This window comes from Papilio machaon, chromosome 3 (assembly GCF_912999745.1).
Source record: "Papilio machaon chromosome 3, ilPapMach1.1, whole genome shotgun sequence".
Taxonomy (NCBI): Eukaryota; Metazoa; Arthropoda; class Insecta; order Lepidoptera; family Papilionidae; genus Papilio; species Papilio machaon.
Window position 1 is genome coordinate 5,330,110 of NC_059988.1, and position 21,098 is coordinate 5,351,207.

The 21,098-nt window shown below is 34.0% G+C and overlaps 3 protein-coding genes across 3 annotated transcripts; 1 reads left to right on the forward strand and 2 right to left on the reverse strand.

Annotated features, from left to right (window-relative positions):
* Nucleotides 1–1,039: 1,039 nt before the first annotated feature.
* On the reverse strand, nucleotides 1,040–7,720 carry LOC106712293 (cytosolic non-specific dipeptidase). Its single transcript, XM_014504794.2, has 9 exons — nucleotides 7,301–7,720; nucleotides 6,931–7,128; nucleotides 6,192–6,453; nucleotides 5,967–6,114; nucleotides 4,242–4,342; nucleotides 3,792–3,922; nucleotides 3,316–3,438; nucleotides 2,538–2,696; nucleotides 1,040–1,206 (listed from the first exon to the last, which is right to left on the reverse strand). The coding sequence occupies exons 1-9, from the start codon at nucleotides 7,688–7,690 to the stop codon at nucleotides 1,156–1,158; spliced, it is 1,563 nt and encodes a 520-aa protein (XP_014360280.2). The 5' UTR covers nucleotides 7,691–7,720; the 3' UTR covers nucleotides 1,040–1,155.
* Nucleotides 7,721–11,022: 3,302 nt separating this feature from the next.
* Nucleotides 11,023–16,853, reverse strand: LOC106712301 (nicastrin). The gene is made up of 15 exons (XM_045686320.1): nucleotides 16,697–16,853; nucleotides 16,515–16,616; nucleotides 16,144–16,339; nucleotides 15,650–15,847; nucleotides 15,346–15,447; nucleotides 15,170–15,260; nucleotides 15,014–15,083; nucleotides 14,618–14,722; nucleotides 14,231–14,457; nucleotides 13,567–13,834; nucleotides 12,804–12,958; nucleotides 12,365–12,595; nucleotides 12,101–12,203; nucleotides 11,367–11,592; nucleotides 11,023–11,130 (listed from the first exon to the last, which is right to left on the reverse strand). Exons 1-15 carry the CDS (start codon nucleotides 16,746–16,748, stop codon nucleotides 11,106–11,108), a joined length of 2,151 nt encoding a protein of 716 aa, XP_045542276.1. The 5' UTR covers nucleotides 16,749–16,853; the 3' UTR covers nucleotides 11,023–11,105.
* Nucleotides 16,854–17,157: 304 nt separating this feature from the next.
* On the forward strand, nucleotides 17,158–20,678 carry LOC106712294. Its single transcript, XM_014504795.2, has 7 exons — nucleotides 17,158–17,313; nucleotides 18,036–18,251; nucleotides 18,874–18,993; nucleotides 19,100–19,237; nucleotides 19,320–19,440; nucleotides 19,521–19,633; nucleotides 19,773–20,678. Exons 1-7 carry the CDS (start codon nucleotides 17,290–17,292, stop codon nucleotides 20,520–20,522), a joined length of 1,482 nt encoding a protein of 493 aa, XP_014360281.2. The 5' UTR covers nucleotides 17,158–17,289; the 3' UTR covers nucleotides 20,523–20,678.
* Nucleotides 20,679–21,098: the final 420 nt, after the last annotated feature.

A 21,098-nucleotide genomic window follows, 5' to 3' on the forward strand; every position in this document is an offset into this window, starting at 1 on the left:
GAGGCGGTTCTCAATTCTTCGGAATATTTGTGGTACGTTTGCAATTTTAAGCTTTCATTGAATAGCTTTACAATTAAGTAGGTATTGATATCGTGGTCTCAAATATAAAACTTTCTATGATCGTCCACTTGAAGATTTCGATCGTGCTACTTTATTGAACAACTCCTTGTGATTATTTGACAGGTGACCTAGAAAGAACTAAATAACACTTTTCAATTGTTTTTTTAGATACTAGTAAATGGTACAATACTGATAGGTCATCAATTATCTTATACAGATATTTCTATGTTGAGAAACGCCAGCAAATGACGTAGACAACTACAACAGCCTTTACTTGGCGTTTTCAACTAACCTAGTGAGCACGGCGTTAAACATATTTTTTTTTTAATATTAGCTAATTAGTTGAAGTAATTTAATCAATTATTTTCAATATATCTTATAACCGTTACAAATAATTTAGCCTTATGGTGGAAGACAATAATCATGAGGAACTTTCGATCCCACGACCGCAGTTCGAATGTCCGTACCTTTAACCATTAGAATACTGGAGTATAAATTATATCTGTATTTGTGTAGTAATTTTTAACGATGAATAATAAATACGCCAAATTAAAGGGTAAGGAATAATAAAACAAAATAACACGACATAATTTATTCTTCGGACATAAAATCTGTTCAAAAAAAGAGTTGTATAATGTAATTTATGTCAATATACATCTCAAAAAAAAAAATGAACGCTATCTCATAGCAATATGTACTATGTTTATATAAAACTAAAAGCACCGTAAGCGCAATTTATTAAATTATTATGCTCATCAGAATTATGCCAGCTGCCTCTGTACTTGTACGGAATGTCCGGATAATTGACACATCCTTCATATGAGGGATACACACTACCATTTTAAAAGCTTGAAAAAGTTAAAAAAAAACTTAACAAAGTTAGCAAAACATGTGTATAAAATAAAAGTAAGAATTTACTGGACACAAAATTATTTATGACTGCAATATCAAAGTTAAACAATAAAAAAAATATTTCGTGCATCCATTTTAGATCAAAATATAAATCTATATCAATTCGCAGTCGATCGATCAAAAACCTTAAATATTAATTATTATGTCTGAATAACAAAAAAAATGTCTTCATTGTAGTGTTTTCTATTTGGGCAGTTTGCCCACCTCGAACAAATAAGCCGCGAACAACTTGATCTGGAAAAAAAAACAAAGTTGCATGGAATCCCAAACCAAAAATATTAGAATTATCGGTTGATGTTAAGATAACTGTCGCCCGTGACTCCGTTAATTTTTTTTTTAATTAAAAAAACTTAGTAAGTAGCCTATAGTTAGTAGCATATAGTAACTTAGTAGATAGCCTTTCATCAAGATGCGTTGAACCGTTCTGGAGATACTTTCAAACAAACATGCATCCATCCATCCAAACATTCGCATCTATATATCTATATATATAAAAGAAAGTCGTGTTAGTTACACCATTTATAACTCAAGATCGGCTGAATGGATTTGACTGAAAATTGGTGGGCAGGTAGCTTAGAACCAGGAATAGGACATAGGATAATTTTTACCCAGTTTTTTATTTTTTTATTATTCCGCGCGGACGGAGTCGCGGGTAAAAGCTAGTTTATAATATTAGTAAGATTCACTATTGTAACTTGGATCCACAAGCACAGATAAATTTTTAATTTTCTATCAATACAAATATTTGTTATTGACATTGCTCGATAGTCTAATATAAAAATGCTATCAACTGTTCATTATAAATAAACAAATACATAAATATAGTTATCTGATAGAAATATTCCATTTAACAAACAATAGTTGATTCATTGCAAACAGAACATATGTTATCTGCACCAATTACGATACATGTTACACTTTATATATTGTATGACTTGGTACAAAAAATATGGACAAAATTATCAATAATATTACTTCTTCTCTGTACACATGTACACCGAGTGTTTTTTTTAGTTTCCACAGCCGTAATATCTATTCAGAAACAGTTCGATATCTTTGTTTTTTTTGTCAGTTGAAAAGACATCAATCTGAGCATTTTATTGTGACATGAACTCGAATCTAAAAGCTAAATATGTTACTGTAACACTTAATTTTATTTACTCTCTCAAAGAGTAAGTGTACTTTTTTATAAAATAAGGGGGCAAACGAGCAATGGGACAACTGAGGTAATCAACAATGCCCATCAACATCTGCAATACCAAAGGAACTGCAGTTGTGTTGACGTCCTTTAAGAACTTGATATACATTAAGCGTTTTATAATTTACTAGCTGTCGCCCACGACTCCGTCCGCGCGGAAGAAAAAAAAACTTTATTAGTAGCCTGTGTTCTCCAGATTATGCTGTATTCATCAAGATCCATTGAGCCGTTTCGAAGATACCATCAAACAAACATCCATCCATCCAAACATTTTCATTTATAATATTAGTAAGATAAATAAGTGTAAAAGTAAGTATTACTTTGTCATTAGATATTAGAAGAGTTTGTAATGATATATTTGACTCACTCCTTCAATGTAGTTGCGCACGTTGAGCTTCTCGTTCTGTGAGTGCGCCATGTCGTCTCCTGCACCCATCGGCAGCAGCAGCACGTTACGTCCGCTCGCCTCCTGCAGCGTTATCGTCACCGGGATAGACCCGCCCTCGCGCGACATGTCCGGCTCCGTCTAAACAAGCACATAAATACATTGATCAATATTCTTACGGCGAATTAAAAACTATTAATGCACATATAATGCGACGAAAAAACATATCTGTTATCACAACAAATATGAATGATATAAGTTCGCACGAGTCACTGCACAAAATACAATTTTAAATGTAGTGGAAATATCTTGGCGGCCCCGCAGCCGATCGCATGGATCAAAATGTGTGTTAAACAATTCGCACTGGGTGGTTGTTGACCAAGGCCTAGTAATTTCGTATCTTAGGCTAAGCCAGGAATCCTCAAACTATTTTGGACAAGTGACCACTTTTCCAAAATGAACTGTTACCTCAGACCCCCATGGCCAAATTACCTACTTTTACAATCAATTATTATTATTTTTCATTCTGACTTAGGTCAATAGAAGAAGACAGAGTGATAATTAGGAATGCTTTAAGTTCAATATCGACCCCTTTGGGAATCCCTGGGCTAGACTTTCCCTTCAATAATGATGATGATCACTTCAATAAGAAAGCATATGAGTTCACGACACATTAGTCAACAGAATCACTGAAGGTTGGTGTTCATGGTAGGAGTGTACACGTGAGTTTCCACTGCTGAAAACATTGACATAACCATACCTGATAGATGAGTTTGGTGGCCCTGGCGGCGGCCTGGTAGTGCGGGTGGTCGGGGTTCTCAGTCCAGGCGCGGCCGCTCTGCGCGCTGATACGCATCTTGTTCGGTGATCCGCGCTCCGCCCACTATAACGTTATCGTTTACGTGTGATAAAGTTGAAGGAAAACCAATGACATTTTATAAATGAACGGGCTATTAGACGTGGTTTTTGTGCCTATTTGATTTTCGCCATTTCGACGCTGACGGTAACGATTTAAAGCGGTGGTGAGAATTCTAACTAGTAATATTAGATATAGAATTAACTGTTAATATCGACAGACGCGTTCAAGTCTTAATTAAATAAAAGCTTTAATATCCAAGTAATGGCATATCCTTTTATAAAGATCAGTGAGGAAAACACAGAAAGAGTATCTTTTACAAAGTAATCAACAGATATTGTAGGTACTAAAGTTGTATCGCAACATACAAAGTTAATTACCTTTTTGTTGATATAGTCGAAGACCAATTTCTCTACTTCCTCCGGTTCTTGATTGGGGACGATACGTATGGAGAATTTGCCGATCACTTTGCCGGGAATCACAGTCTTCGCGCCGGGCTGGAAGGCGGCCCCTGCGGTATTACAAGACAACATTATTACAAACTACCCACAAATCGCCACTAGAAGAAAGAGGTTCCAACTATCTTCATTTCTTCTTAACATTTTCACAAAATAACTGGAAAATTGAAATAGTGTAATAGCGACCATGTATAAAATTTGATATGTACTAAATTTGGCCGTTGAATCGAAACAAAATATTAATTTAAGTAAAAAAATATCAATTTGTTTACAACATTTACGAAATTCCTCACATTGTATGGAAAAAAAACACAATTATTTATTATTTTCCTATAAATTTAGTTAGAAATTTCCATAATATTTAATACGTACCTTCAATTCCATGTAAGGAGAGACTGGGATATCTCCAACGATGCATCAGTACTTGCTCTTTGACCCCGTTGTGTAGCAATTTGTGGGCGTTTATTGTGCGCCTATAAATTTATAGACAGCTCAAACAATATGACCTTTACTCAACTTATATTAAACGAATATCATATATTTTTATTGTTGAAACCAAGTGTCTGATATTTTAGTATATCTACTAAGTAGTCACAGTTAAAACCTGTTATAACAACATCCAAGGGCCAGACTATTCAGTCTTACTAAGTGATAGTCTTCATAACTGTTAGGGTCCGCTCAGACAGGTTGGGACGGAGAGTATAGCAGATTTATATCACAAATAAAATTGAATTTTACTACTATTGAGATTGAAACTAGGATTAACTTTACTTTTCACGTCTTTTTTATTCTTACACTTTATAAAAACTCTCCGCCCCAGTCAGTGTGAACAGACCTTACGAATAATTGTATTGTTTATAAAGCAGATACTGAGTTCAGCTGGGATATACGGTTTAGGTCGTCTTAACCGATAAGTCATTCTAACTGATGTCGGATGTAATTTATAAATATAGTGGTAGTTTGGCAAAGACTACCAATATCTTATGCAGATCCCATTTATTCGTTTTATTAAAAAAACTTGCTATGTACATAAGCGATTAAAGTATGTATTGTGTACATTAGTGTAAAGGTGTATGTGCGCATAGAAACGATTATCAATATGAATTGATTATTTCAATGGAATGCAAATTGTATTGACACAGCAATGAAGTCAATAATAGCAATTTATACTGATTACCACAGTACAAACTTGATAAAACACACATGACTTATAAACTTACAAGTAAAAAAACACTGAGTTGTACACCATTTAAAATTCTAAATTTATCAAGTATTTTCTATTTTTTTTTTCTTTTAAAAGTATCAGTACCAAGTTGTTATAAAACTTGATTTACATTATGCCAATACAGTAGGACAGTAGCACTCAAAAGCGATATCATACAACAGGCATAATGTAATCACTAACTGGCACCAGTCAGCCCATACAGTTCATGCCAGCACTACTGTCTTAATGTACTGGCATAATGTAAAAATGGCATAATATAGCAAAAAAGAGTAATTTTCTGTTGTTATGTCAGATAAAGATAAGTAGTTGTAAGTAAATTATTGCTAAATTCCAGCAGATATTCTTATCTTAATGATGGATTTAAAGTGTGATAATATTTAATTATTGAAATGCCCTATCTGCGAAAAATAATATTTTAATAATAATCATTAAATTATCTCATAATAATTTAATAACTACATTATGTATATAATGTAAAATATATAAGGTATTAAGTTATGTGTCATTCATTTAGGAATTTTTAGTTTAAAAGCAACACAATCTGATTTGAATTGGAGTATAATGGCTATATTGAAGAACTGAAATTTTTTCATTGAAATGCAAAAATTTCAGCCATTGTTTTATAAAACATTATTTATATTAATAACAAATACCCTATTATTAACTTTAATAATAACTTCACCTTGAAAAAAAACCTTATATTGTGTTTGAGTATTCAATAAGTTGATTCATCCAATGAAAAGAGTTAGATCTCTCAATGGACCTCCTAAGAGTTGTAACTCTTTTCTTCCAGTGGGATGAAATGAGTTTTATTTACACAATGCATAGAGTATATTATTGATATTTCAATAGGATCTTTGTATAACAATTACCTGTATGCTTCAGTATCAAAATCAATACTGGAGTAAAGTTTTTTCTCACTCTCTGTCATCGGAGCCACAGACTTATAAATATCAGTTATAAGAATCTTGCCATCTTTATCAACTAATTCATTCATGAGATATATAAGATCTGTCATTGCTAGAAAAAAAATATTTTATTAAATATATATTCCAAACTTGTCTCAATTTTTTTATATCTTTATTTCTTTTAATTACCTTCATGTACTGTTCCTCCATATACACCACTGTGAAGATCATTCTTGGCGCACTCTACCTCCAAAAAGTAGTAACTAATTCCTCTCAGTCCATATGTAATGCAAGGCTTGGTGGTCCCTAACCAATAGTTATCAGAGATGCATACATAATCAACATCATCAAAGAACCCTTCTGGTTTTAGCTTGTTCATAAGTAACTCATCTAAACCTTCAGAGCCAGACTCTTCCATGCATTCAAAAACAAATTTCAAATTTACGGGTAGCTACAAAAAAAAGAGTGAAATTCAAATATCACACCTTATTACCATTGGTATACAGATAAATACTTGAACATTTTAATACATAAATATGTACATTGATATGCACTCATTACACTATACAAGTTTGACTAGTTACAAAACCTTGGTTCTAATCCAAACATTACCATATTACCAACAAGATACATCCATGTAGTATGTATATTAATTTTAACTATGTCATGAAAAGATTACAAGGTTTTGGAAATGTTTATTATAAAGCTTGATCTTTTTCTATATGTCCTAGTAATAGTCATATGAAAAACAACACACACATACTCCAAATTATTGTAATACAATCTCAAACAGACACTTTATGTGAAAAACATTGCATTGATTGTGTACACAATCTATTTAGATAAGAGTCAGCTTATTTCATTACAACATAATGCAATATCTATTAAATAAATAATAATAATAAATTTCAAAACAAAATTGTATTACCTCTTCCCCAACACCTTTATAGGCATTAATAGCATGAAGCCAGCCAAGTACCGGGCCTTTATCATCAGTTGAACCACGGCCAAATAATTTACCATCACGCTCTTGCAGTTCAAATGGTTCTGAATCCCATCCATCAGATTTCAACGCTGGTTGCACATCCAAGTGTCCATAAACGCAAATAGTATTCTTCTTGGGGTCCTAAAATATTTTTCATGCTGAATTTATTCCTACATAATTATATATCCACACAAATACATCCGAGAATCATGAACATTAATTTAACCAGCAATAAAATAGTGAGCAATTAGAGAGAAATTTCAGACAGGTTACACGGCAAAGTACGACCATAATGATTATGAAAAGTACTTACATTTCCTAGTGTACCAACTAATACTGGTGGTAATGCTACTTCTGTGCCATCTATTTTTTGAAATCCTACATCCCGAAGTTCAGTAGTCGCTCCGACTTCTTTTAACTTTTCTTGCATCCATTTAACCATACGTACACAATCATTTCGGTACTTTACATCACAAGAAACTGAAGGAATTGCAACTGCTTCTTTAAGAAGTTGCTTGTAAGAGTCGGCATTCTGGTCGACAAACTTGAAAATTTGTGGCAATGTTTTATTTGCCATAATTTTAGGAACTTGTTTAACAGTAGTTGAATAAAACAAAGAAAAATCAACCGGCCGAAATACACAAGCGATCAATGTACGACTACTTCTCAGCAAACTGGCACGACAAACTGAATTAATCAACATTTTTGCACGTTCTTGGTCGTTGCAGCTAGTGATGTTCTTATTCGATTACTTTAATCGATTTCTCTATTTATTATGTAAAGAAATTAACCTCTAAGATCATAATAGATTTATTATGCAATATTTTCGACATTTCATTCATATCAGACTAAAATCATTCTGCAGCATTAAATTTTAAGTCTGGCACTATACACTTTACAATACATTAATATTATTTAGATTATCAATTTTATTGAGTGATTAATTTTATTAAGCGCTACAAGGACATCACTATTAGGGCTGTCAAAAGATAAAGAAAAGTTTTGATAACAGCAGTAAGTAGGGATGCCGATGCTGTGCCTGATGTCTAGTCATGGGTAACTCAACTAAAATTGTTGACCTGAATAACAGCTCACGGTTAACATGTGTGAAGTAGAACATTGAACCGGCTTGAACAGCTCAGCTCAATTTGTACAGTCAGCTTCATAAATATAGTGGCAGTCAAGATATCCAAATATATAGGAACACCTAAAGTGATCAATTATATAAGTACAACCAAAGTTATCAAATTAATTGAAGCATCCACTCTGCTCAAAAACACCGGAGCGTTCACATCGTCATATATATGAGCACATTCAAAGTGCCCATAATTATAGTAACAGACATAGCGTCAATAGTAACGAAGCATCGAAAGTATGCAAAAATATCGTAACATTTGACAAAATTGAACTCTATCTCTATTTACTTAAGATACACTTTGAAATATACTACATCTGTTAAATTCATTTGACATTTTATATCAAAACATTTTTTTGCTATTTACTTCAAGTTTACGTCCCGCATGACAGATAGGTACGAGATAGATAAGCAATATCAAATTTTAATTTGTCACCATATATGCCAGTTTGGCCTTACGGCTTAACTGCTCGCTGTAATACGCAGTTTTGGCGATTCGAATCCCAAACTTATTTTTACATTTTTAAGGTTTTTAATTTTATTATCAAAGCGTTATATAAAATTGAACTTTATCGCAACAATTATTGGTTACTATTCGACATCTTTAAAAATTAAGGATCCACAATATTCCTTGTCCCTTTTTTTAACCGAGACGTCATTAGCATGTTTTTTTATTGTTCACGTTTATTATTGTAAGTTTCGTCATTAAATTCTGACTGTCACTGGCGACATCGAATACGTGTAATAAATCAATGCTTGGAAAATTCTGCTGCAACCGGACTGAAGATACCTAACAGGAAGAGAAAAATATTTTGATACAAATTGTCAATTAATTTAACAGAAGTTGTATAGATGGCCGAACCTAATCGTTATTAATTTTATTTAAATATTTAATACCCCAAAAATAAAAATTTAAAATTGTTTTTGTTAAGTAAAAAACATATTCTAAGTAAATTACTAGATTTTTCCTTTTCATTAAAAATAAATCAAGCTCTATACATATATTGATAATATTGAAAAATGAAAACCTTGTAAGCCTGGGGATTCGAACCATTAAACTTACGTACTGCGGCGAAAATAGTAAAACACTGAAACTAGCACATATTGTGACAGAATAAAATTTGATATTACTTACTAGCTTTTACCCGCGACTTCGTCCGCGCGGAATAAAAAAAATGCTCACAAGATAAAAAGTTCCTATGTCCGTCTCCTAGTTGTAAGCTACCTCCCCATCAATTTTCAGCTAAATCAGTTCGACCGAACTTGAGTTACAAACAGTGTAACTAACACGACTTTCTTTTATATATATAGATAGGTAGATTAGGTATCTGTCATGTATCGTCAATTTATAAATTTTAAACGTTATAATGATAAGAAGAAAAATGTTGGGTTGTCCGATAAGTTCGTGCCCATTTTTAATGGAAATTTTAAAGGCTCTTAAGTTTTGGCATACGTCTTTTAAATTATATTTTTTCGATTTTATAGCAAAACGTCTTATGTATTTCGGCAAAAATTAAGTCAATCAGTTTTTATAAAACTGATAGAAAAGAACGAATCGTGTCCTACCATTTGTCAAAATATGGCTGAAGTTAAGCTTTTCAGTATGTATGTGTTAAGTAAACATGTCATGTTTTCAATAATTGTAATATATTCGGGTCTATTCTAAGATACCTATTGAAAATCGGAACGAACTTATTGGACAACCTATTATGTTGATACAAAGCGTCAAATGAATTTAACAGATGTAGTATATTTCAAAGTGTATCTTAAGTAAATAGAGATAGAGTTCAATTTTGTCAAATGTTACGATATTTTTGCATACTTTCGATGCTTCGTTACTATTGACGCTATGTCTGTTACTATAATTATGGGCACTTTGAATGTACTCATATATATGACGATGTGAACGCTCCGGTGTTTTTGAGCAGAGCGGATGCTTCAATTAATTTGATGACTTTGGTTGTACTTATATAATTGATCACTTTAGGTGTTCCTATATATTTGGATATCTTGACTGCCTCTATATTTATGAAGCTGACTGTACCTGCATTGAGTTATGATTTGCGTTTCGAGGTGCGAACTGCGAATCTCCAGGCAGCCCGCGATGTGGGGGAGGGGCGCTAATGAGCTGTCATAATTTACTTATGCCTTATGCCCACCGGTTTAGAGTGCCTAGTCAATATGGGACATTAGCCTTTGAACTGGAGCTGATTTACATACGTCTACTGCTGTTTCCCTCTTTACTATTCAGTGTCCTTTAAATTTTTTGGACTGCTTCAAATTCAAAACTGTTAAAACAGCGGGCGATTAACGTATGCATACACCTAGCCTTTATTAAGTTTGTTGCAGTTTGTTTTAATTATATAATATGCTTACTTGTCCTTTCTCTCTACAGAACGAAGAAGAGAATTTATTTTTATGTCTAAGATTATTTATTATACATCAATATTATATAAATTTTGTAATAATAAAGACCCGTAATTGAAACAACACAATTAAAGCGGTATTATTTTTATTAAAAGATGAGTGTCATGTAATTGATTGTGAACATAATATAATCATTAATTTCTTTAAATTAGAAACACTTATCAGTTATTTTTATTTCTATGCATTAGCTAATCACTTACTAATAAGTCATTACAAAAAAACAACAATAATTTATTTTATTTATTTCAACAAAACCAACATTAATAGCAAAATTATAATCAGTCATTCATAGCTAATGTATGTCTTATAACACTTCTATTAAACTGAGACATCAAACAAAAAAAAATTAAACCTAGAAGCAAATTCAGAATCTACTTATTTTTGAAGTTGTTCAAAAATATTTAAATGACAATTTTATTTTATATTTGCAATGACTAAAAAAAGGATTTTACTAAAAATATGTTCATTAATTATTAGAAAATAAATTACACCATGGCTTAAGGTTAGGCAAACAAAAAAGTCTTATATACAAAGTACTTAGCCCTAAAATGATGATCTAACAGTTTACAGTACGAAGTATCCTGAAACAAAAAGATATAATGTTAACCACAACCAATACATTTGTTTGACACAGGGATAAAAAAAAATCTGGATTTGATATTTTGTCTGAAAGCAAAGAGTCCATATATCTGCATGCTTTTTTACATTAGATTAGATCCGGCAACGCATCTGCGTCTTTTATATTTGTAAAATATAGATAAAGTTGGTCATGGTCGCACTCTATGTTTGATAGTTAATTCAAACTGGATCCACTCACCCTGAAGCTGCATCATTGACAATGGAGTCTGCAGGTTGTTTGAACAGTACATCTGCATGTTTGGAGAGCCAGTAGGTGAGCAGTGCGGCTGCGAGCGTGGCCGCTGCGCCGGCGCACGCCGCCACTCGCGCCCCACCCCCGCCCCCACTCACAAACACGCGCGCCCACATCGCCGCCCACACTGACTCCGTCCACGTAGAGTACATGCCAGATGACATATCGTAATCTGGTAACAATCAAAAATTACTAAATTAAAAACAAAAAACCAGTTAACTTTATCTTTCTTCCTTTTCTTTTTTTTTAATATATTATAAGGTGGCAAAAGAGCAAGCGGTTGCCTGAATTCGCCGAAATGGCGAAGCGATCACTGCCCATAGATGCAATTGAAGATGTGTTGCCTACCATTAATCGACGGTGGAGACGGACAGAGAGAGAATGTTTCCCTTGGGTGGGAAGGGAAAGAGGACTATATTTACGCCTTTGCAATGCATATTGATCAGATTGTACACGGATTTGCTTCAACTTGAAGTCTGTTTTATGTGGTCGTGGTATTGCACCGGGGGAGTCGGCCCATTCGTGAAACAGATGTTGGTGCTGGAGTCTATCACTGTTGAATATCATTGAAGTGCAGCAATAATAAATTAGAATTACAATTTTTAGAAAAATAATGAAATATTGAAACTACTGTGACCGTATACAATGAAGTATTACGTATTTGATTGTATACAATATACCTTGTAATAAGAATGCGGGGCTAACGGCCTGCGTGAAGTTCATTGTGGTCTGCATACACACGCCGGTGTGGTTCCAGCCGCGCAGCCAGTAGTACGAGAAGCCCTTGAACAAGTCACATTTTTAAGGTTAAATTTATTTCAAGAAATATCCTTATGTAATGACATATTAATGGATTTTGGAAAGCATCGTCTTTTTCGTGTTCGAGGTATACTTTGGTTCAGATTCTTGCGGCTGTGTGATGAAGGCACGATAAGTTTACTCACGGGCTTGTCGAGTGAGTCGCAGGCGGTCTTGTTGAGGGAGAGCTGCGTGCCGGCGAGCAGCACCAGCAGATGTCCTGCGAAGATGGCGGGCGTGTTGGAGAGCGCGGCCACGCCCACGTACAGCGGCGGCGCGCTCGCTGTCGGCACCTCCACCGCGCTCGTAGCGTAGTCCGCCGCCAGCAGCAGCCGGCACGCCTGGCTTCTTAGGAAGCAGTACAGCATTTCGTCTGCCTGTGCACATATACATGGGAGGTAGGCTCGAATAAAAAACAACTTAGTAATTTATAATTTTAATTATTTTTAATTATTAATGGCTTCCTGTCACTTATTTTCATTTTAAAATATTATCCTACATATACAGATTATAAATAAATAATATGTATTGTATTTTACGGAGTGTATAAATTAAATGAATAGAATGGTTTGTGTGGTATGTTACCAAATGTGCGGAGGCAGCGATGTCGGCCGCGTACGGTTTGCCGGCGAGGCGCTGGTACAGAGTGAGCGCGAGCGCGGTCGCCAGCCGCGATATCTTCACCTGCACGTCCCACTCCCGCATTGTGCCGTTGGCCAACAGATCGCTTGTTGGTACGACTGCATTACAAACATTAAATATACCAAATAAAAAAGAAACTCGATTATAGTTTCAATACCTCTCACGTGATTATAACAATTGATTGTTCTATTGCTAATCTTACTAATATTATAAATGCGAATGTTAAGATGTATGGATGGATGTTTGTTAGAAATTATCTCTAGAACCACTAAACGGATCTTCCTGAAATTTGACATAGATATAGAACATAGTTTGTGGAGGGGTACACCGGTAGAGTTAGGCCTAGGAAGAGATAGATGGATTGTGTGAAAGGTGACATGAGCAAGGGGTGACAATGGAGATGACGGCAGACAGATTGATTTGGAGGATGGAAACTTACGAATTAAGTTCTTTTTTTATCAATTACCCACCGACGGAGTTGCGAGTGACAGCTGTATTGTGTGATAGTTCAGTAGTTTTGTTTATCTGGTATAATTATTTTTTATTTTTTTTATTAAATTATAGTAAAACTAAGGCTTATAATATCGTAAAACGTTTAATGACTAGCTTCATATGTCACATCGGACTTGTACATATTGGCACTGTGGTCGAAACATGTTTTTTGTGAATGTTTTTGAAATGCGAATTCCTAGTAAGAAATACTCACATTGTCCGTCAGGTCCTACACTGATGTTACGGTACACAAAGCCAATGTTGTCTGCGTCATCAAAAACGGACTCGTAGTATGAGTTAGTAAACGTATCTTTATAATCGACAAGTAACACTTCGGGGAGTTCCCCGCTTTCTGTCTCGTTCTTTAATATCCTCCGGAACGAGTGCAAAGAGGACGGCGGTAAGTTTTTAGTGAACACAGGTAATAATGTCATATTGAATTGTTTTGCGTTCGTTAGCATTTCATTGAGAAATTCTGTAACCTGAAATAAAATCATTTATACTAATCATAAGTATTTCAAATACAAAGTATAAATACTACAATAATACCTATAGAAAAATTTAAACAGTTTCTGCTTTTATTTTTTTTTAAGCGTAAGGTGATAAACGAGCAAACGACCACCAAAATTCGCCAAAATAGCGAACTGACCGCTGCCCATAGACATCCGCACTCGCAGATATGTTGCCTACTAATCCAACTTCTTCCCTTTAAGTATGAGTAGAAATGAGAAGTGGTCTATAACTTTTTTTAACAAGTTAACTTTTAAGAAAATATAAAAATAAGCGGTAGCTTTGAAATCATTATCGTATGTAGTGTTCTAAGACTAACATTCTGTCTCACTCACAACTAAGAAACAATTTGTTAAAGGAATACTTACCGGTGTATAACTGTCAGCAGCATAGGCGTAGAGCGGCCATGATGTGTTCTCACTGTAGAGGTTTAGAGAGCCACCGATTTGACCCAATTCAATGTGCAGTTTAACGTCAGAGGAGTCCAAGGGCGCGAACGATGGCCACGACCCGAACTTCATTTCGTACGCGACGCGCTGCGACCCGATGTAGTCGAACGTTTCGCCATTAAATAGATTCCACACTATGTTACTATCTGTGATTTAAAAAAAAACTATTTTCTACTTTGTTTTAAACCTATGATTTGAATCGGCAAACAAAAAAAAGTAATTTTTTACATTAAAATCTGCATGACTATAATGGAAAGTTTTTCACCAATAAAAATACATTATGAAAACAAATTTTATATTTCTTACCATACAAATGTGAATCAGAGACGGGCATCATTTTAGTTAATGTTACCGCAGACATGAGCAGTGTTACCATCCCTACTACAGAGCTGGCAGCTCCTGGAGCCAAGCCTATAAAAATAATAAATTTTGGATACAATATATTTAGACAAGGTTAGGAATAGAGTCAAGTAATGACAGTGTTCATATTAAAGACTCTGTCCACATCAAATTAAGAAGAAACTTAATTAGTAGCCTATGTGCGTTTGCTGACTATGTTCTACATCTATGCCAAATTTCAGCGAATTCCGTTCAGCTGTTCAGGATATACTTAATACCAAACATTCATCCATACATCCATCCAAAAATTCGCATTTATAATAATAATAAGATAAATGTTTTGACTAATATTTAGTGACTTACCATCGAACAGAGATGCTGTATCTATTCTAGCAGTAACCAAAGTTATAGGTTTATTTTTTACTTCAACACCCTATAAAAAAACAAATTTGTTCATTATCTATTATTTAAGTTACTGAAACTTCTAATTCAGTGTAAATAGAAATAAAAAACAAATACCTTTCCTCTCGGGAAAAGTGAAAAATATACATTTTGATCTCCAAGGGGGTCACAAACTTTGGTGGGTGTTAAAAGAGCAGATGTGGTTGATCTGAAAAAATAAAAAAAATTACAGACTTTTGAAATGATAGACTCCTCTGACAAAATCTATGGTCTTTTATTTGCAGTTAACCTACCTTCGTAAGCAGACTTCAGAGTTAACAGCCGCAAACATAAAAGATTTCAGCTGTATAGAGCAAAGAGGTTTACCATTCTGATTTGCTCTGTCTAGGTTATATCTAAAAAGTAAAGAAACATGTAGTATGTAAACTATTTTTACTGCCATAGTCATTTAACAATATAAATGATTACTTAACATAAACATTGTGCCAGGATTGTGACAGTCAGAAGTCTCTGCTTACCTCTCTGGGTAATGGGCATGCGTTGTGTTTAAATAAAAACATCAAAAGAAACTTACTATTGCTTAAATCAAATATATACCTTTGATAACAATTGTTAATTTTGTCAATTTCTTCGATTCTAGTTTGAGGAAGATAAAATATTGGGAATGGTATATTTCTTCTCAATAGTCCAGTGCCCCCCGTATTCCAGGACATGCCACTACTTGAAGGGCACTGACTTGCAGGATCAGAAGACACTTCATTTGGACATGTAGATTCTTGGCTGAATGTTTTAGGTCTAAACAAAAATTGTACATTATACAAATTAATACAAATACATTTTATTTTTCCTAAGAACCACATAATTTAAAAAAAAACTTTAATAAAATATCACTAAATTAATTTGAAAAGGTTTTGTGAATATTTATTTAAGTCTCTTTATTTTCTATTTTCTTTATTGAAATTAAAGATCAATTAATCATTAAAAATTAGGAAAACTGACCCAACAGTCAATGATTACTAGCCATGAAAAGAGAAGTTAAAAACAAGTTTTGTTAGAAATTCAACAAAAGTACAAATATTTAATTTAATTACCTTGTTGTTCCGTTCTGGTAGACTAGAATGCCAGCTACATTATTGGGCATGAACATAAACAAATCAATAACATCAAGGAACAGAGCTGTATTGACGACAGCCATGTATGGCCCAGCTGTTGCATTGTTTACCAGCCATGCTGCATCTGATATGTTACTAATCATTTGCACAACTCCTACAGCACCATTCATTGGAGCTGAAAGAAATGTCCAACTTATTAATGTTTTTTTTCTAATACATGGTGACAAATGACCAAGTGGCCTTTACTAAAATAGCATAATGACCACTGCTCATAAAAATCTGTTATAAGTTAGAAGATTGCAAACAAGTTATGTTGGCTGTCGTTAGCACCTTTCAAAATGTAAACTTACATGTACAACCAGCCTGGTGAGTTCCATTTAAGCGTTGGAAACATGCTGCGCCACCTTCAATCGATGAATATATTTGTTCATGAAGCCTTTCACATTTCGATACTGAAAATCATATTGAATAAAATAAATTGATTTTAAATCCAAATACAAGGAACAGAAGAAAACAACTGGAAGGTTCTTACATCTGATGACTAAAACTACACTTAATAATAAAATTATCTTTTTGTATGCCATAACTTTTCGTATTCAAATATATTTTTAAGTAAAACGCAGAAAATAGCTAACAATATTAGTCTTTATCTAGTCATTATTACAGTAAATATATCTAATTTTGTTTAATGTACACAACACAAAAAGTTTTTCAACTTTCAACTCAACTGACAGCTGACAGTGACTGTTTTTGTGATTTGTGACGTTTGTTCTTTTTCTTTTCTGACTTAGTTTTTGACCATTTTGGTCGATTTGATTAATATCTGTTAGGAAAATAGAAGTGGAAAATTTAAATATTTATAATGAAATAATAGAACAGGAGTAAAATATGAAATAACTGGGAGCGATTTGTATTTATTATCGATTTTATTTTTTGACTGTCTCGCATAAGGTTATTTACCAATAAGGCAACATTATTCGTTATAATGTCGGGCGTCGTCCATTTTTAAAAACTACAGCTGTGCAGCCGTGTTTCATTTTATTCATTACGTTTTACACATCACGGAGACGAATCCAATTATAAATCCACACTGATTTTGGTCTCTACTTTTAGGAGACCAATATAATGGCTGAACAGGTGGTGGTACAGGTAAGAATGCGAAAAAATAACACAACTTAAAATTTCCATTGTTCACCTTGTCGGTTGGTCAATATTTTTAAGGACATTTGATTTTCAACGTGTTATTTTTCAATATAAAAATTCATTTAGATGTAATTGACATGATATACATGTCTTTTTATTTAATTTTAATGTTCTTCGTATATTTTTAAAGTAATTGTAGACTACGTAATGTAATAATTTGTACTATGTATTTATTGTTGGAATAATATTCTGGGTGCACGATTACGATTTTGAAAGGGCTGAACTCTAGAGAGCTGCGACAAAAAACCAGATATTATGATATAACAAGGGGAGCTGAGCCTCCTTATCTCCTAACGATAGATCCTACAAATATATAATATATACCTTCATTTTTCCAGTTGTCCTACATTTTTCATGACTACCCTTTCTTGACTAAATTAATTGTATTTAAGTTTATGTACTGTTCTTGAATAGAAAAATAAGCATGCAGAAGATTCAAATGATGTTTCATAATAATAAGTACTCATAGTAACCAATCAGTTCAGTAAATGTAAGATTAACAGTAAAGTATTTTTGTAGAATTGAAGATAAGGAAAAAAGAATTGATATCTCACTTTTACTTTTTAAACAAAACAACTATTGCTTTGTTTAAAAAAAAGGTTGTAAGGTGTTATTTGGGATCAATCTGTTTTGAAGAATGCAAAATATAAATTTTGTTGTTTTCACAGCCAGAATCACTGCTCAATCTCGATGACTTATTGCAATGTCCAGTATGTTATGAAATTCCTTCAGGCCAAATATTTCAATGTAATGAGGGACACCATGTGTGTGGAAGATGTAAAGCACGTCTTGATGTCTGCCCAGTGTGTCGGGCTCTTTTCTTTGGCACACGAAACTATGCTATGGAAGAACTTATTGCCAATTTTAAGAAATTAAAAGCATTTGTAAGTATACTACATTTAGGAGTTAATTATTACTTATTGTTTTACAACTAAAATATTGTGTTTATCATGTAAATAAATATTTTTCTTTAATTGCCAATGTAACAACTGTAATAATTTATAGTGAAAATATGTATACTGACAAGCTTGGGTCATAACAATGTTAAGTTCTGTATTTTTTAATAGAATTCTGCCTCACTATTTTGGTGAATTCATTGATTGCCATTTCCTTGTTTACCTTTTGATATAAAAAAAATTAAAATCATGCATCAAATATGTCAAAGGAGTTATTTAGTAACGTAGTATGTTCATAAAACCTGTCTGAACATTTTTGTTGTGTACAAATTTTATATGCTAAGTTTTGCAATTGTATTTTAATTATTGTGTCATTATTATTACTTACAGCTAAGACACATTGTTTTGCTCAATATAAATCATGTACATTTACAATTGTGTTGTAATTTGAATAATATCTTGACATAAAAATTCAATTTTCAATACATTATTTGTATGTTTCTTGCATGTGTTTGTCAGTGGGATCTAGCTATTAAAAATCATCATTATATTTTTGTCTTAAACAGGTGCAACATGTACTTTAAATATTAAAAAACAAATTTAATTACAGAAAGTGGGTGGCAAACAAGGTACTGGTTCGGGATCCTCAGAGAGCAGTACACCAGCTCGCGATACAGTGTCAGCAGAAACTGAAAATGATGCAGGTGAAAATAATTCAAACGAATCAAACGTAAGTATTTTAGAAAATGTTTCAAAGTATCCACTGACTTTCCTTTTGATATAATTAAACACATAATTTTATGTTAACTTCATTAAGAGTCCACTTTTTATTTTAGCAAATCACTTTGAGGGTGCCGCAAGCCTGCAAGGGTCTCTTTCGCTGCCTCTGTTGCAAAAATGGAAACGCGGAGAAATTGCCCGCTGCACGTTTACTTAACCACCTGCGTTATTTTCATTCTCCTGATCTTATTGAGGTAAATACAAAGTGCAGTTTCACTATGTGATTAATAATGTGTATATAATTATGAAATATGTATATTTTATATATATTTTTAGGGTCAGTCTGAATTTGGAGAATATGTACAAGCTTGGGAATTCAGCACTGGACCGGGCAGAATTGTGACTGCTGTACGTGTTTCAGATATGGGCATCTATTTTTTAGTCATTGACATAGACAGTGAGTATATCATTCACAAAATATAAAAGATGTTTTATATTGTCTTAATTTTAGGGTACATATGTATTTTTTTATTTCAGTTAATCGTATTTATGCTTGGTTGACCATGGCCGCTTCACCGTCGGTGGCCAATACATTTTCGTACACACTTACCTTGTCTGGCAGTGACCGAGAAGCCATATTTACAGATTGTGTAAGTAAATTTCTATATTAAATTCATAAAAAATCTTCTTTTGTGTTTTTGACCTCTAATAAGCTACTACAATTCTTTAACTTGTATACACTCAACTTTATTTCCCACCATGATGTCTTACTTAAATTTTTATTGGCAGGTGTTATCCGTGAGATCCTGTGAAGGTACTCTTAAGAAAAGAGGTCATGCCTTAGTTGTTACCGGACTAAACGCCATAGCATTGACTTCAACCACTGCGCTGAACGCAAAATTATGTTTGCGTCGCACTCCTCCCGAACAGTTGGCGCATCAGACCCAACCGCGAGCCGTCATGAGAGTCGCGACCCGCGGCAACAACCGAGACAACAGCACCCAGGACATCTCCCCACCTACTACCACTCACACTCGAGGAGACAACGTTATACAGGACCTTTACAATGAGACTGTCAACCTACGCACCCAATTAGCTGCTCTTCAAGAACTCGGAAACGAAGATGACAATGATTATCCACTAGCTTTGGTACGAGCCTTTACATCTATTCGCATGGCAAATCGTATCGCTGAAGATTTGCGAGATGATAATCGAACACGTAGCGAAGAAGACACATCACCGTCTGTTGCATCACCTGCGCCGCCCGCGCAGCCGATGTCGCGCAATGCTCGCAGGCGCATGAGGCAACGGCTGAGGATGGCCTTGAACGATGACACGCCTGCGCCTGCGCCGCCCAGCGCGCAAGTGTCATCGCGCTCCAATCTACAGAATGGACATGTTCAAATTGATATAGTTCCACAGACATCGGCTCCTCACATGCCACAAACGAACTTATCAAACGGACCGTCCACTTCCGCAGCAAACGCTCAGAATGAAAATCAAACTCGTAACAAGAAAAAGCGTCGCCACCGCAGATAAATTTGACAATTTGATCATTGATTAACTTGTACGTTACATAAAGTAATGTTTGAATTTTGCTCCCCGGACATCTGATCTTGCTCATGCAAAATCATATTTTTCATGTAAATAATTAGCTAAGATGTCTTCATATAGCGATTTTATTGGTTAGTCGCAGTTGACGCAAAAGCACTGATTCAATAAATAAGTTGAGATTTATTTAGCCAAACAGCAACAAGAGAAAATGAAATAATAGTGTGTTTTTGGCAAAATGATTAACATTTGATTGATTTGTTGTTAGACAGTGCTGAGATATGGGAGAAAAAAAAAGAATTAAGATACAAAATGGCACCTATGGGTCGCAACTGAACGCCGCCATTGTAGAAAATTGAATTTGTTACAATAAAATAGTAGCTAGTATATAAGAATGGACATAATAAGTTTAACTTTTACTATAGGACCCTGAATATCCGTGGCTATGTGTAATGGACCTGCTTCCTTGTAAATAAATACAATATGTTTCGTGACATTACAAATTTAACTGAGCTGTGATAAACGAACTTCTGCCGCGAGGCAAGAATTACATGTAAAATGTCC

Coding starts and splice junctions, on each gene's coding strand:
- LOC106712293 (XM_014504794.2), bottom strand. CDS start 7,690: ATGTTGATTAATTCAGTTTGTCGTGCCAGTTTGCTGAGAAGTAGTCGT. Junction 7,129..7,300: donor TAGTTGGTACACTAGGAAAT/GTAAGTACTTTT, acceptor AAAATATTTTAG/GACCCCAAGAAGAATACTAT. Junction 6,454..6,930: donor ATAAAGGTGTTGGGGAAGAG/GTAATACAATTT, acceptor TTTTTTTTGTAG/CTACCCGTAAATTTGAAATT.
- LOC106712301 (XM_045686320.1), bottom strand. CDS start 16,748: ATGGCATACAAAAAGATAATTTTATTATTAAGTGTAGTTTTAGTCATC. Junction 15,448..15,649: donor ATTAACAATTGTTATCAAAG/GTATATATTTGA, acceptor TTTACTTTTTAG/ATATAACCTAGACAGAGCAA. Junction 15,261..15,345: donor TCTGAAGTCTGCTTACGAAG/GTAGGTTAACTG, acceptor TTATTTTTTCAG/ATCAACCACATCTGCTCTTT.
- LOC106712294 (XM_014504795.2), top strand. CDS start 17,290: ATGGCTGAACAGGTGGTGGTACAG. Junction 18,252..18,873: donor TTAAGAAATTAAAAGCATTT/GTAAGTATACTA, acceptor ATTTAATTACAG/AAAGTGGGTGGCAAACAAGG. Junction 19,441..19,520: donor TTTAGTCATTGACATAGACA/GTGAGTATATCA, acceptor TTTTTATTTCAG/TTAATCGTATTTATGCTTGG.